The 17,109-nt window shown below is 49.3% G+C and overlaps 1 protein-coding gene across 1 annotated transcript; it reads right to left on the bottom strand.

The window, feature by feature from the left end:
* Window positions 1-3,557: 3,557 nt before the first annotated feature.
* On the bottom strand, window positions 3,558-17,109 carry PCDH12 (protocadherin 12). The gene is made up of 4 exons (XM_070417129.1): window positions 13,989-17,109; window positions 10,751-10,848; window positions 8,412-8,563; window positions 3,558-4,445 (listed from the first exon to the last, which is right to left on the bottom strand). The coding sequence occupies exons 1-4, from the start codon at window positions 16,866-16,868 to the stop codon at window positions 3,967-3,969; spliced, it is 3,609 nt and encodes a 1,202-aa protein (XP_070273230.1). The 5' UTR covers window positions 16,869-17,109; the 3' UTR covers window positions 3,558-3,966.

Here is a 17,109-nt window from a genome sequence, read left to right as displayed (position 1 = left end):
TGCGGCCCTCCTTCCCCCTCAGTCGTTACAAATTAAGTACTGGTTCCATTTGAGGTGGCAAGCGTGGAGGTGGGATATTTTTAAGCTCTCGCTGTGGGGAGGGAAGGATGGGAAAGTCGTGAGAGAGAGGTTTTCAAGGGACCAGAAATCCTTGGCTGTTCAGTCACTGCGGTCTCCACACCGCCCCAGGGGATGGTCTTCCTCCACAGACCCAGAACTGTGTGCTTTTGCCATTAAAATTCCTTTACTAATGACTCATTGTCAGGGCCCTGAAAGGAAATGTGGGGGGAGGACAGGGAGGTGGCCCCTACCAGCAGGGCCAGCCTGGGTCAGGATGCTGGGTGACCTGAGGCTCAGGGCCTGGTGCCCTCAGCAATGAGACCTTTGTGGGAGGCTCTGCTGCCTCAGTTTCCTTATCCAGAGGTACTATTTTCAGAGAGCCCTGATGCTACAGTGGGAATAAGGTTGTTTGGCTCATTATGTCTTTGTGTTAATACAATGCTCATTAAACATTTATTCAGTGAATGAGTGATTCTACGCATTGCCCCTTCTCCACCCAACATCAAGCCTACCCCACACCTAGTAGGTGCTTAAAATATTTGTTGAAGGGATTGATTCTATATAACACCCCCTTCAGTAGTGATTTTGATGCATAGTAATTTCTCAACAGATACAAAATGTTTGTTGACTGAGTGTTTCTGATCATGCCTCCCTCCTTGCCTTACCCACTACCGTGTACCCAATATTTAGTAGGGCTGAAAAATGCCGACCTATTTTCTAGGTACACTTTCCGTGCCCAGCTGAGCCTCTCCACTCCTGTCTTCTCCTTTTTGAGATGTGGTTCTCCCCAGCGTCCCAAGGGTGGTGGTTACCATCTCATTCTTGTTTCAGCCAGAAGAGGTAGGGTCAGTGAGCCGCCAAGTTGAAGTCAGGTGACAGGCAGGGAAGGGAGGCCACCCATCAATCTCTGAGCTGCCCCAGGCTCAGAGTGAGCACTGCGTTCTACTCCTGGTGCTGAAGATCAGCTGACTGTTGATAAAAAACTGCACTTTCCAAATTAAGACGACTTTTAACTGAGTGCTCGCTGGCTCGCCTGCTCCCTCAGTCTCCCAGGGGACAGAGCCCATCTTGGGAAACTGTTCTGAGCATGTCCAAAGTCTCAGCTTTGACATCTCAGCTGACGTCAACAAGTTTCTCTGACCTTCCTGTTCAGCCCACTCAGTTCTGTCCCCACATATACTGTCTGGTGCCTCCCCCCCCTCCCTGAGCAAAGGCTGGTACCTCAGAATAGCTCTACTCAGGAGTTCTCCAGGCTTTGCAGGAAAGGCAAACTGAGGACCAACTAGGGGACTGCTGTGGTCCTTAACCTTACTTAGGTTCCAGGCCCTCTGAGAATCTGATGAAAGCACTGACTCCTTCCCGTAGCAAAATGCACTTCCCAATCTTATGAGCGATTCAGCAGGTTCATAGATCCTGAAGCCCACCCACGGGTCCCAGGTTAAGAACCCTTGATATATTAGAACGAACATCATCCTAAATCCCAGCCCTGCCACAAACCGGCCACGTGACTTTGGGCCAGTCAGCCTTTTCTGTCCTGCCATTTCCTTGCTATAAAATGTTCAGACTCCTGATAACCAAAATTACCCATGTCTGTGGAGGTTTAGATCGTGACTTAGAGCAGTGCCGCATAACCTTTTACAGGTCACCTGTTCCTTTGAGAATCTGATGAGAACTTTGTCTTCTACTTAGGGAAATGCCTATACACAAAGTTTTGCCTAGAATTCAGGGAAGTGGGGGTGGGAGGTCCAAGGTCTACAGATTTAGGACTTTTGAATAGGAAGGAGGCAGTGATCCAGTATATCCAATGCTCTAGTTGCCAACCATGCTTCAAGGTTCCTCAGGTCACCGCTCCCCCATCTCTTCTGTCCACCCTCCCAACATCGGCTCTGTACTGAAGAGCCACTAGTAAATGGGAGGTCAGCCTGTCTGGTGCTATGGTTTTCAGGCTTGCTTTTACATATGGAATCTTTTTTTTTTTTTTTTTGGTCCTAGTAGAGCAGGGGTCCTCAAACTATGGCCCGCGGGCCACATGCAAATACAAATACTGTATTTGTTCCTGTTTTGTTTTTTTACTTCAAAATAAGATATGTGCAGTGTGCATAGGAATTTGTTCATAGTTTTTTTTTTAAACTATAGTCAGGCCCTCCAACGGTCTGAGGGACAGTGAACTGGCCCCCTGTTTAAAAAGTTTGAGGACCCCTGTAGTAGAGCTTTATCTGGAGCTCCAATATAGATAAAAGGGAGCTCTGAAACATTTTTATTTCATTCATTCATTCATTCATTCATTCAGTGGGTATTCATCATATGTTGCTTTGTGCCGGGCACCTGGCTGGTCAGACTGTAAGGAGATCTTGTAAGGAGATCATCACTCTGTCTTGGCTGAGGTGATCAGAGACCCTGCTCCTGAAACACTTAGCTTTGGGGGCTCAGTTTCCTCATCTGTAAAATAGGACAATGGAATAATGACACCACACTGTATTCTAAGTATGCTTGGCATCATTAGCCCTGGTTAGGAGGATGAAGGACAGTGAACATGGGCACTGAGCTCCAAAGGAGGAAAAAGGAGGAATTTTTGCCCTCAGTGTCAGGAAATCCCCACGATATGGAGAATCTAGCTGAATGATAGCTTGGAAATTTCCAAGAGAATGATAAGGCTGAGCCTTGGGAAGATATTTGCTGTTTCTTCACTCCCTCCTCCCCTGGAAGGTTTGCTGCTGTCACTATCGATTTCATGGAGCCGGTTCACACACTCTCCTCCCGCGCCTGAATTCACAGGCCCAAACCTGCTGTGACAAAGATTTCCCTACGAATGGTGGTTTCTGGGAAGATGATGTCTGTACCTGAAGGGCTGCTCCCTGGGAAAGGACAGGATTCTGCAGAGGCCCAGGCCTGCGTCAGGTCAGATCAATCCCCTTCACTCTGGTCTTGGTGGTTAGACGCGCAGGCCTGCTCGGCTTTGGAAATACTCTTCAGCCATGTTTCTGGAGGGGAGCTCAGGCAAGTCCGCTACCAACAAGAGCTCACCTCTGGGGGCTTTTCCGTTCCTTTCCGTGGCTGGCAGTCTAGTGTCAAGGTCAAGGGTATGGGTTTTGGTGTTGGACAAACGTGGCTCCAAGTCCTAGCACTGCCTCTGCTCTCTGCTTGATCTTGGGCAAGACACCCAGCCTCTCCATGGCTCATATCCTTGTCTGTGAGATGGGGATAATAACACCTCCCTCTCAGGGTTGTTGAGAAATTATTAATTAAATTCTATTGTAAGCCTGGTGCCTGGCTCATGTAAATGCTCTATAAATAGTCACGCTTTTCGTAGCCCTAATTTTCCAGCTGAGAAGCGGATTATTTGATAATGCAGCACTAGAGGAGTGGGGTCAAGAGTACACATGTCCTTCGTTGCGTACCTAACACTGCACCAACGTGCCCCGTTCCTGTCCAGGCCCAGCCTGACCCACTTGGCAGGGACTGGAGGACAAAGAACTATCACTCTGTTATTCGTCCCTCCTGAGGGGTGTAAACAGGCGAACAAGCCACTGCTTTTCCTTTATTAGAAGGTCGGAGAGCTTTGCCTGGCACCCCAGGATGCAGCCCCCCACCCTCCAGGATGCAGCAAGGCTATTCTTTCCTGCTCGTGACAGACACTCCGTGGCTTCTGTTCCGCCCGAGGACCAGCCCTCTGTGCTCTACCTGTGTTTTGCCAGCAAACACTTATCTCAGCCACTCACTATCTCCATCCTCCAGGAAATCCAGAGGCAGAGCTAGCTCCTAACAAGGGGCTGCTTTGGTCAGCCAGCTGTTAGTCTTTGGGCCCCTGTCCCCTCCGTGGGGCAACATCAGTCACCCTAAACTTCTCGAGCCACTTCTGCTCAGTGAGTTCAACAATATTAGAAACCAGAACATGTCCGAGGGCCCTTAGGGCCGGGACTCCCTAACATCTCCCGGGGCCCCTGGTTCCTGGATCCAAAGGCCCCTGCTGTTGCTGTTGCTGCTGCTGGTCCTGGTCCTGCCCTCGGTCCCCTTCTTTCCACCTGGGTCCCCCTGGACGTCCGTGCCTGTGGCCCCACTGGTGGCCAGGTCCAGACTGAGGGTCCTCCCGCAGACCGAGAGCCGCCGCAGCACTTCGGAGGCAGCCTCCATGGGCACGCTGGCCCGTGGCTCCAGCAGCATCTCCAACAGCGAGCTCATCTCCGAGAGGAAGGTGCTGGCCAGCCGTGTGCCTGTCGGGCTCAGCTCTGGCCCCGACCCCTTGCCGAATGTCTGGAAGGTCCTCGGCTCCTCCAAGGCCGCAGTGTCCGGGGAGAACACGTTATCACGGTAGTTGGTGGCAAGGGGCAAAGAGAGCCTGGCCATCCAGGCCGGGTCTGGGGCGCTTAGTCGGTCCAGGGCCAGGCCTGCGGGGGGAGGAGAGGACTTAGTGAGGGCTGAGCCCACGGAAGGGCAGAGAGGGTGAGGGTGGGGTGTGGGCAGGGCAAGGGCACTGAACAAAGGAGGGAAGGGAAATGGCAGAGGACAGACGGGGCAGCCAGAGGGGGACAGGAAGGAAGAGGCCCTGACAGGGAAGCTCACTGGGCAGGAAGGCCGCTGACTGACGTTGCCCATGAGCTGAGAGAGGAGGAGGCAGGAGGAAGGCCTACAATTAGAATTGGCCTGTTTTTAAATGACGTCTGGGTGGGTGGCGTGTTTCAGGTCTAGGTGTCTTTCACCCACTCCTTATAGCCAGGCGCACCCTGAATGGGGGAGAATTCCTTTTCTTGGCCGAGGCTGGAGTTCCTGCCTTGGGGCTGCCTTCTGTCTATACGCATAATAGTGACCACTTACTAAGTACTTCTGTGCCAAGCAATTTACATCATTATCCCATGTAACCGCCACACAACCTTTGAAGTCCAGAGTATTATCCCATTTTATAGATGAGAAAACTGTAAAGTTCTAAGAAGTTAAGACACATATGTACTAGGCAACTAAATCCAGATTTGACCCTGGGTCTGATGACTCTGAAGCCCCCTGTGACTGCACTGCTATCCACTCTGAAGAGCTGCCCCTTCCTCCCCCTGGATGCTCCAGGGGCCCATCTGTGGCCTCTGCTGAGAATCAGGCTGGGGGAGGGGGGAAGCGCTGGCTCTCTAAGGGCTGTCCCAGGAAAGGGATGGGGCAGTGAAAAACTGTCTCCTGGAACCCAGTGCTACCATCACTTCTTTTCCTGTCTCAAAAACTAGTCCCAGGCCTGGTGGTAGAGGCCAAGCAGAGGAAAGACTATCTTTAAGAAATATAGTTAAAGAAACTGTGTCTTTCAAAAAAAAAAAGAGGTACAACATCTACTTTAACAGGTATTTAGTGTTTGCCTAAAGTGAGCTGCTTTAAAATTTGTGCATATTGTTGGTGGAATGCAAATAGGAGCAGCCACTTTGGAAAGCAGGATGGGCATTAAAAATAGAACTGCCTTATGACCCAGTGATTCCACTTCTGTGAATATATCTAAAGAAACTCAAAACACTAATTCAAACAAATATATGCACCCCTTTGTTCATTGAAACATTTTCAATAGCCATGATTTGGAAGTGGCCCAAGTGCCCATCAATAGATGACTGGATAAAAAAGCTGTGGTACCTTTACACAAAGGAATAGTACTCAGCTGTAAAAAAAAAAAAAGGAAATCTTATCCATTTGTGACAGCATGGATGGACCCGGAGAGTATTATGCTAAGTGAAATAAGCCAGTCAGAGAAAGACGAGCACTGTATGATTTCACTTATATGTGGAATCTAATGAACAAAATAAACTAGCAAACAAAGTGGAGACACTCAGACAGAAAACAGACTGACAGTTCCCAGAGAGGAGTGGGGTTGGAAAAGGTGAAGGGATTAAGAAAACAACAGCAACTCAGACACAGACAACAGTATGGTGATTAGCAGAGGGAAAGGGAGTGAAGGAGGTAGATGAGGGTCAAGGGGGAATAAATGGTGATGGAAGGAGACTTGACTTGGTGTTGTGAACACACAATGCAATATACAGATGATGTGTTATAGAATTGTACACCTAAAACCTATATAATTTTATTAACCAGTTACCCCAATAAATCAACAAAAAGGAAAAAAAATTAAAAGTAAATAAAATCTATGCATAGCATAAAAGCCTGAAAGGAGATTTGCCAAAGTATTAACTGAAATTACCCTGGGCAGAAGTGATTTATTTTCTTTTTATCTACATTTTTCTACATTAACTAAATATTGCTTCTGTAATTTGGAAAAGTTATTTCAAAATACAGCTAATTGTTTTTTATATTGATATAAATGAGTCTCCATCTCACCAAGTGAGCGTGGGACTGTGCAGCCTGTGAGGCAGGGTCAGGCCACTTCCCAACTGGTCCAGCCCACGCCTGGGACTTAGAGAACATTCATTGAATGATTGAATGAACAAATATTAACCCTGAGCATTTGGGAAATGTAAACCTTAGTTTCCTGCGACTCTGGAGTAATAAGGTTGGAACTCTTGGCGTTACGGAATTAGGCCTTTCCTTGTACTAGGGTCAGAGAGCTTCCGAAGGAATGAAGCTTGGAATGAGAAAATCACTGGGGTGGGTGCGAATGGCTGAAAAGCGATGGTGAATTCACTCTGTGGAGGGTGGGTGCTGGGCCGACCTGGGTTTGATTTACCCGCTTTGCTGCTTGTGAGCAGTGTGACCTTGGGGAAATTGCTTAACCTCTCTGAGCCTCCTTTTTCTCTCATAAAGGGTGAAATGGCAGTACTCATCTTGTTGGGCTGCTGTAAGCATTCAGATGAGTAGCTCAGGCTTTTTTTTTTTTATCCCTGCCGCCCTCTTCATCCCCCCTGTGCTTGCCCGCTGTGCTGTGGGAAAGCAGGGCCACGTGGGAACCGAGCCCACAGGTTCCAGTCCCACACTGCCCAATAGAGATCGACTGTGAGCTACAGAGGTCATTTTAAATTTTCTATTTGCCACATTTTAAATAGTAAAAAGAAAAAGTGAAATTAATTCATAAAATATTTTATAATTACTATCATTTTATCACATAACCAATATTTTTTCATAATCAATATTTTTAATATTGGGATATTATAAATTACTTTTTATACTAAGTGTTCAAAATCTGGAGTGCGTTTTATATTTACATCCCATCTCAGTTCAGACTAGACATTTCCACATGTGGCTAGTGGCTGCTATACTGGACTTCACAGTTCTACATTCTAGACAATACAGTCCTATAAAACTTTGCACATATGTGCTGTCCAAAGCAATATCCATTAACCATAGGTGGCTGTTGAGCACTTGAAATGTGGCTGGTATGACTGAGGCACTGAATTCTTCATTTTACATGTACTTAATTTTAATTCGATTTCATTTTACTTAATTTTAATTTAGAGCCACAGTGGTATTAATAGCCATGGGCTGCACAACCTTGGGAACATTATTTAACACCCCTGCCCCTCAGATTTTTCCTCTATAAGCTGGGGATAATGAATAGTCCGTATCTCGTCAGAGTTCCTCATGAGGCACCTAGGACAGGGTCTAGCACATAGAAAGCACTCAATAAATGTTAGCCTTATTTTTGTTAATCAAGGAAAAGGAAGTGCCTGCCATGCCTTCAGCATGTTTGCTGCCGGAGGGAGCACACAGGGGATGTCCAGATGAGAAGCAGCTTGTTACTACAGAAACAAAACCACAGCTTAGGGACAGTTGGATCTGTAGGTGTTACCTAAAGGGGGCTGACGGCTGTCCACAGCAGAGGGGCCAGCTAGCAGACTCTTTAATTAAAATTCATCTTTTGTATCTATTTTCAAAACTAATTGTTTCTTCAGAAAAAAAATATTTTTGTTTCAGTAAGAAATGTTAGCACATTAATGAGGTGATTCAGTTCTCAGGGTAAAAGGATATTTAAACACACCAAAGAAATTCTAAGAAGTGGTTCAGGAGGTAAGGGGAGGTCTCTTGGTGGAAGGCAGGCCTAGGTTGACTCACTTTCAATTGCTAATGAGCCAGGTGACTGGGCAAGCTGTTACCTCTAGGAGCCTCAGTTTTCTCATGAGAGTGCTCATAATACCTACCTCCAAGGACTGTTTGGAAGCTTAAATGAGATAATGTGTACAAGATGTGTCCTGTACCTGGCATCGTTCACTATTCTTACGATGATTTGTAAAACGAATAATCAGAGTAGAATCTGGTCTTTAAACAAATGAAGGCCTCCTGAAGCTCCAGGACAAGTAAAATGTTGCTGATGTTCCTCCCCAGAAACGGAATGGCTGTGTTTCCCTGCAGTGGATTGGAGCGGAACTCTGGAGCCTGAGCATGTAAGCAGACTGTGTGTGCGGTAGAAGGAGAGTTGGGTCACCCTGGGGAGTCCCTACCTTTGTGGGGGTCCAGCAGGCTTGACAGCTCTTCTTCTAGCAGCTGCTTCACAGAGAGGTCCTCTTCAAGGTCCAAGGGTCCTTCTTCCTGGTCTGGTTCTGCCTGGCCACCAGCCCTGGCACCGGGGCCATCTGTGTCTGGGATTACACTCCTGCAAAGGAAACCAACCCAGCCCCCAAGTGGGAAAGTTCAAACCTAGGTTCATTCATTCTAGCTCGTGCACATTCTTCTATTCATGCCAGCATTCATTCATCCACATCGGGACCTGGATACACATAGTCCAGCCTTCAGAGTCAGACCGACCTGAGTGACTCGATCCCATCCCTCCTGCCTACTCTGAGTCTGTAACATCCACTTCATGGGGCATGGTGAGACGTTGTAACATGAAAGGTTTTATGTAAAGAGCTTAACACCGTGCCTGGCACATTGTAAGCATTCAGCAAACAGAAGTGACCATGACTGCATAGATGTGATTACTCACTATTGTCCCTCCAATTCCTTCACATTGCCTGGCACAGAGTAGGAATTTAGTAACTTCAGTTGAATCAATGCGATCATCTACCATCCATCCATCCACCCATCCATCCACCCATTCATCCTTCCATCAAAGTATGAGCTCCAGTGAGGGCAGGGATATTTATCTGTGCTCAGAACAGGGCCCAGTGCATAGTAGGTACTTAATACTCTGTGGATTTCGTGATTGAATGTTCCTTCATCCCTATTTGAGGCCAAATTGTAGACCAGAAGAGCATGTCCAGCTAAAGCGAGGCATCCAAAAGCTATTCAGAACCTACTATCCCATTTCACCCTCCTACTGCCTCCTCCCTGGCTTCTCCCTCCATAGACCCTTCTTATCACCTGGGGGAGGCCAGTTCCTCAGACTTCCTGGCATGGGGGAACAGGGAAGGCCCCTCATCATCCAGCAGGTGGAAGGCTCCCTGAGGGGCTTTAAGGCCAGGGGAGAGAGGGGTCTTTTCTTTTTTCTTTTCTTTTCTTTTTTCCAGTGGCTATTTCTACTGCATGGGGAGATCAGCAGGGAGGTGGCAAGTTTGCAAGTAACAGTGACAGCAATTCATGTTACTGAGAAATTACTCTGAGTCATGCCTTACCAGTGGTTCTCAAGCTTCTGGCCCTTTAAATACAGTTCCTCATGTTATGACCCAACCATAAAATTATTTTTGTTGCTACTTCATAACTGTAATGTTGCTACTGTTATGAATCGTAATGTAAATATCTGATATGCAGGATGGTCTTAGGCGACCCCTGTGAAAGGCTCGTTCAATCACCAAAGGGGTCGCGACCCACAGGTTGAGAACCGCTGCCTTAAGCTTTGCAGGGTATATGCACCTTTTCATTAAACCTTTCACATCTGTAAGGGGTTCTCTTGTTATCATTCTCAGTTTACAAATGAGAAAACCAAGACTTGTGAAGATTATGCAGCTTGCACAAGCTCCCCATGGATTAAGTGATAAAGTGAGAATTCAAATTTAGACTGCTATGACTCTGGAGTGCTCACCTCTGCCCTGCACTACCTTTCACTACCTTTCACTCCCTTTGACAAAAAAAAAAAAAGAAGCAGCAGCTACAAGTTTTCACTGCAAGAGCACTGAATCAGGAGTCAGGTGTCACTCACTGGCTATATGACCTTGAGAACTGGTCCCAGCTTTGCCACTCACTGGCTATATGACCTTGAACAAAGTCACTTTAAGAGGAAAGGACTTATCATTGCTTGTGGACCTACTATGTGCCCAGCACTGGGCTATGGGCTTAGAATACATTTGATCATTAAATCCTTACCCCATCACCACAAGGAATTGTGGTGACCTTCAGTTTAAAGATGAGAAACTAGGCCTTGGAGATTTATTTGACTTGCTCAAGTTTACGTAACTGGGTTGAACCCAACTACTTAGAGCCTCAATGTCTCCATCTGTAACAAGGAGTTAGATTAGATGTCCTCTTGACGTCTCTTTAATTCTGGGACAGCCTAAAGGAACACACCCACATATCCATGTCCTTAGCCAGGGGCCTTCATATTATGTTTAAGGGTCAAGTGAAAGAAAGCTGAAAGTCACAGATTGAAAGTCCTTAGCCCAGCACCTCTGCAATCAGAGGACAGATAAGCAGAGCCTCAGGATGAAGTCATTTCCCTAGTGACCCTGTCCTGTAAATACTATAAATACAGTGGCTCCAGGACCAAGTGGCCTGGGATGGGGGGATGGATGCTGTCCGAGGCACTGTCCCAGGGGAGTGGGTCTGGGATGTGATCACCCTTCCTTAAGATCACAGACTGCAGGGGTGAGGGGGGCTGGAGAAGCCTGTGGGGGCTACGTGTGCTTACCTGCCTCCGCAGGGCTTGGCCGAGTATTTATTTCCCCTGTGGTTTGGTTTGGGCTGGAATTGGCCCTGATGCAGCAAGGACAGCAGCTGGGAGATTTGCTACAAGACAGGAAAAATCTGTTGACTCCACACAATTCCGACCCAGCACACTTCCTCGCCGGATGTTTCCCTCAATGCCGGCGCTTTCTTTTTATAGTCTTTCCTCCAGTTTCAGATGATTGTGTGATCAGACGGGGGATGGTGGGTGGTGAACAGTGAGAGAGGCAGGGACCTGTACGGGCAGGTTCCCTACTTTGCCTTTGTCGCCCCAGGACCTGGGTGCCTGAGGGAGAGAATAGGGACCATCTGGGCTAGTCCCCTCTCATCTCCCCAAGTGACCTGCTCCTGTTGGAATCGGCAGGGCTAGGGGTGAAAAAGGCATTTCCTGACCATAAATTCATTATTACTTTGATCAGGATTATCTTAAACAGTCATTTCCTGCCTTCAGCAGTATTCAAGCACTCAGCCAATTTTTGTAGGCCAGATATAAGACTATGTTGTAGAGAAGGCAAAAATGGTATCATTTAATCATTCATTGATTCATGCTTTCATTCATTCAACAGGCATTTAGTAAGCTTGTTTGTGCCAATGTCTGCCCTGAAGGGAGCTCATAGTCTGTCAGGGGAGACAGGGCACAGCAGTTACTACAGGGAGTTGCATTGGGTTGAGAAAGGATGGGGGTCTATGGGAGCAGAGGAGGGCCCCTCACCCATCTTGGAGCAAATAGGAAGCTGTGGGGTAAAACGGGAGGAGTTTGAATACTTATTTCTACAAATGTTTATTGAGTTCATACTACATGCCAGGCACCTCTGCTGAGACCCGAAGGCTCCATGGGAGTTTGGCAGGTGGAGAGAGGGTGAGGGTCCTGGCCAAGGGTGAAGGGTATTCCAGACAGAAGGCACTGAACACTGAAAGATGGTTGGAGAGTGGGGCAGAAGTTGGGAAGGATGCCAGGGCCAGACCTTGCAGGGCCTCACAACGGAGAAGGCAACAGACCAAGTCTTGGCAGGCTGAGTCCCAGTTCAAGGTCATTTCTAGCTTGTGTAATGTCAAGAAGGTTTTCAGACCTACTCAGACCTTCTGTCTCTAAGGTGGAGCTAGAAATACCCACCCAGACTTTTCATGGGCTTTCAGGATTAATTAGATGGCTTGAAAGTTTAGAATGCTCCACGAATGCAAGGAGTTTGGGTTGTTCCTCCTAGAAACACGGCCTCTGCCTCCTGAGCCCACCCCCATTCCTCCCTGAGCAGTTCAAGACAGAAAGTGCCAACCTCAGAGGAGAGTTGGAAGGGAAGGTGGCCAGGACTGGGGTTTCTATGAGGGTCAGCGTCCCGTTGCCTGCCTCCGGGCAGATCCCACCTCCTAAGGCATGTGCCACCCTTTTCCCGAATGACAGCCTATACTTCAGGGACACTCCCCAAGTGCCATACCCTGAGCTGAGCACTGGCATTGAAGGTCACTTCACAGTTAGAGCCTAGACCCTGGAGTTCGTTGGTCTCGGGTTCCCACCTATGAACATTCTGAGCCTCAGTTTCCTCAGCAGTAAAAAAGGGAATAATAATGAGATCCAGGTCATACAGTGGTTGTGGTTATAGGATTAAATGTGTAAAAGTATATAAATCACTTCTTAATCGATCTTATGATAAGCACTTAATAACTGTCAAGTTATATATAATCTCATTTAATTCTTACAATAACTCAAGGGAAGAGATACCATGACACCCATTTTGTAGGTGTGAAACCGGAGGCCCACCAGGGGCTACACAGCTATTAGTGGTAGTCTGGAATTTGAACTTGGATCTGACTCCACTGTGCTGCTGGAAAGGCAGCGTTAGGCAAGCTGCCTCTTACCCTCAAGTTGATCCCAGATGGGCAACCTTCTTTCCATCACCCCAGTGGGGCCACCCACAGTGCCTGCTCTTTGCTGTCTCTATTTACTATCAACCAGTTTTTGGCACAAAGAGCTCATTCAGTAAGGATTTGATGAATGAATGAATGAGTGAATGGCTCTGGGCAACCTCTGGGGCTACATAGAGCTCAGGGCAGGACTCCTAAGAAAGCAGCTGGGCCCTCTCCAGGTGGCTTCCTGAAGGGGGTGGGGGGGAATCGGGGGAAGGAAGCTGTGTCCTTGCTCCACAGGAAGCCTCAGATGATGGCCTGGCCAAACAGAAGTGTGCTTTGGATAAGTAGCCTGGCACAGGGAAAATTATCTGGGGTGCAGAAAAGCAGAGAGGAGTGTGGTATCAGGCACCATCTCTGAAAATGTCTCCCATTTGTGTCTAATAAGTCCCAGGTCTCTAGACACTTGGCCATTTATCATCCCACTTAATCCTCAGACCCCTGGGAGGTAGACACAGGGTAAGTTTGGTATACAGTCCCCACGTTATAGACGAGGAAAGTGAAGCTCCGATATTAAAGGCCTTGCCCAGAGCTGCCCAGTTCCTACGTGGCTATGCTAAAATTTGAGCCCAGATCTGCCTAACTCCCAAGTTCCAAGGTTACGTTCACTGTCCCATCCTGCAGACCCAGCCGGCAAGCTCTGCATATCAAACAAGTGATATGCAGCCCCTGAGACTAGGAGCAATGATGCCCATGCCAGCCTGCTTTACAGAGAGGTTGCCCAGGTGGAGATGGAAAGAGCTTTGCAGAAGTCATTGTAATCATTTGCTGAGTGCTAGCTTTGTGCCAGACACCAGAGTGCCCTCATTTTATCTTCAAGCAAACTTAGGAGATGGGTGCTATTAACATGGACACCTTCAACAGAGAAGCTGAGTAACTTCCTTGTGGTTCACAGCTAGAAAGAGGTGGAGCCAGGACTTGAACCCAGGCAGCCTTGCTCCAAAGCTTTTATTCTTGATCCCTACATTTGCTGTGTGTCTACTTATGCCAGGCTTCCTGAGCAAGTGCTGTATAGGAATTAACTGATTAGATCCTCAGGACAACTCTGTGAGGTAGATGCTCTTATAGTCATTCCTATTTTACAGATGGGAAAACTAAGGCTCAGAGACAGGAAGTAATTTGTCTAGAATCACACAGCTGAATTCTTTTGACCCCAGAGCTATGCCCTGAACCACTGCACTCAATACATCATAAAGTGCCCAGTGCGCCTAAGGAATGAATATGAGGATTGTGAGGGTAATGGTGGTGTCTGATGCTGTTAGTAGTGATCCAGGGGTGACCAGAGAGAGAGAGAGCTGTACCTGAACAGGAGATGAATCCACAGTGAGCTCCTCTATGGGGTTCCGCTCTGCGAAGGCAGCCACGGACAGCCGGACCAGGCTCCGCAGGATCTGACGGGGGCCTGACTCTTTTTCAGCGGCCACTTTGCCATTGAGATTCCGCTGCCGCCTCAGGGTTGCAGAGGAGGCTGGTGAGCTCAACGGGGCTTCCTCGCTGCCCTGGTCTCCAGGAGGCTTCCCTGTGGGGCTGCCTGCCACCATCAGGGGCCTCGAGCGGGCCTGGCCCAGTGCAGGCTGGGGCTCAGGAAGGGTCAGGTTCTCTCGGGAAGCATTCCTCTGCCTGGGATGGTTGAAAAGGAGGTTGACTGTGTCCTGCAGCACCTCTCGGCTCTCAGCCAGGGCTCCCTGGTTGCCTTGGTTACGAAGGGTCCTGTACAGGGTGGGTGTGAGGTGAAAGGGGGCCTGCAGGCAGGGGTCCCAGCCTGCTTCCATCATCGCTTCCTTGCTCACATCCTTGAGGGGCTGCCCCACTTCACCAGACTCCTCCACCTGGCCTCTGAGCACAGGCACGAGGTGGATGTCTGCCTTCTGAATGTGTTTCTGGGGTCTCTTGGGCTGGTTGCGGTAGGTGGATTCAGCCTCCCTACAGTTATAGGCCCTGTTGTCCCTCTTCTCTGTCCGGCATATGGACATGATCAGAGCCAAGATCAACCCAAAGATGGCCAGCAGGACGACCAGGCAAATCCCCGTCAGCACTGATGTGCTGAGGGCCCCGGGATCACGGGCGGAGTCCTTCAGGTGGTCGACACTGGTGACGAACAAGATCCTCAGCAGGGCTTGGGTCTGCAAGGAGGGGCTGCCACAGTCTTCTACCACTATCTCCAGCTCCCACTCCCTCCCAATGAGGCTGCTGGCATTGGTGATGTTGATGAACAGCTGCCCCAGGTGGGGGCTGAGGACAAAGAGGCGGGCTTCATTCCCACTCCGAATGCTGTAGAGGACCTCGCCATTTGCCCCTGAGTCTGCGTCTCTCGCTACAATGGTCACCAAAAGGAATGGCTGGGAGCTGTGGGTGGCCAGTGGTGCCATGTCAGTGCCCGCCAGACCCAGGGCATTGGGAGTATCAATGGGCACCAGAAGGTGGCCTGTGGAGGCATTTACAAGCACTGAGAGGCTGGCTTTTCCATCGCTGAGTAGGGGATGAATCACCTCTGGGGCATTATCGTTGGCATCCAGGAGGCTGACCCACACAGAGATGCTGGATGAGAGCTGGGGCTGTCCCCTGTCCTCTGCGACCACATGGAACTCAAAGCCGGCCATCTGTTCATAGTCCAGTGACCTCTGAGCAATGACCTCTCCTGTGTCTGAGTCAATGGCTACCAAGTGAGAAACTGGGGAGTCCTGGATGCGGTATGAGATTTGTCCATTAACGCCCAAGTCCGCATCATGAGCTTTGATGGTAATGAGGTGAAGAGAGGGTAGGTTGTTTTCCCTAGTGGAGACCTCATACCTGCTCTTCTCAAACACAGGTGCATTGTCGTTGACATCACTGATCTGAATGCTGAGCTGTTTCTCGGCCGATAAGGGCTGGGGTCCTTGGTCTTGGGCCAACAGAGTGAGACTATATTTGGGCCACTGCTCTCTGTCCAGCGTGGCGTTGGTTAGCAGCATGTATGTGTTGCCATTGGTCCTTTTCAGCCGGAAGTGGCCCAGCTCTTGGCTCAGCCAACAGTGGACTAGACCATTGTTTCCTGAGTCCAAGTCGTTCGCCATGATGAGAGCAATGAAACTGTCCTTGGGAAGAGCTTCTGACACTAGCAGCGGCTGGGAGGCCCATGTGATGTGGATGCTTGGGGCATTGTCATTGACATCCAGAACCTTGATGAGGACTTTGCAATGGGCTGGGATGGGATTGGGACCCAGGTCCCTGGCTTGGACATCCACCTCATAAGCAGGATTCTTCTCATAGTCGAGGGGTTGACGCAGAATCACCTGGCCGGTTTTGGCATCGATGCTGAAGGTGTCCAGCACCTCTGGAGGCACGTGCTTGCTGAAGAAGAACTCCACCTCCCCGTTGGGGCCTTGGTCAGGGTCTGTGGCAGTCAAGTTTATGAGGAGAGTACCAGGGGCAGCATCTTCTTGGATCTCTAGCGCCAGGGAGCTCTCAGCAAACACAGGGCTGTTGTCATTGGAATCCAGGACGTTGACTTTGATCAGGCTGGTGCCTGACTTGGGGGGGTTCCCACTGTCATAGGCAGTTAACACCAGATCAAAAAACGAGTGGATTTCCCGGTCCAGCTCCTTCACCACCACCAGTTCCGCGTGTTTGGTCTCATCAGGCCCCACGATGACATCCAGGGCAAAGTGCTCACTGGGTGACAGGGAATAGGAGTGCAGGGTGTTGGGGCCAGTGTCTGGGTCCAAAGCTCTGTCCAGGGGGATCCGGGTGCTCAGAGAGGCACTCTCAGAGATTTCCAGCTCCTGCTTGCCTTTGGGAAACTGTGGCTGGTGATCATTGATATCCAGGACCTGGATCTCCACGTGGATCAGAGCCAAATCCCCTGTGGCAAGCACGTCAAAGGCAACCAGGCAGGGATCCCGCTGCCGGCAAAGCTGCTCTCGGTCCAGCCGCCTCACTGTGCGGAGCAAGCCGTCTTCAGAGTCCACCTGGATGGGGAGCTCCTGAGGCAGCTGCAGGACCTGGAAAGCAGTGCCCGCTTGCCTTTGCCTCTCCTCCCAGCCCAGTGCCTGGGACAGCTTCCCTATCACCGTGCCAGACGGCACTTCCTCTGACACTTGGTATTTCACAGTGAGAGTGGCCACCTCCTGACAATCTCCTGAAAGGAATAAGTAGCCACCTGGCCCCAAAAGCCCCAGCAAAAGTCTCAGAAGTTGCATCATGCTTACCGCCAGAATGGGTTAGATTCAGAAACTGCTAGAGTTCTTCAAAGGCTGGGAAGTCCTCCAGTGTTCCTGGGGGCGGGCTTGATTAGCCCTGTTTTCCTGCCCCCAGACCTGCTGGCACAGCTTTGTCCCATAATTAGATGATGATAGAACGAGCAGGATTCCCAGGCAAGGCCATTTTCATCTGAAGAGATCCTAGAGGTCTCTGCACCGATGAAGTAAGATCGCCAGCGGTACC

This window comes from Myotis yumanensis, unplaced genomic scaffold (assembly GCF_028538775.1).
Source record: "Myotis yumanensis isolate MYYU_CA2020_CCGP unplaced genomic scaffold, mMyoYum1.0.hap1 SCAF_5, whole genome shotgun sequence".
Taxonomy (NCBI): Eukaryota; Metazoa; Chordata; class Mammalia; order Chiroptera; family Vespertilionidae; genus Myotis; species Myotis yumanensis.
This window is presented reverse-complemented; position numbering and strand designations above follow the sequence as displayed.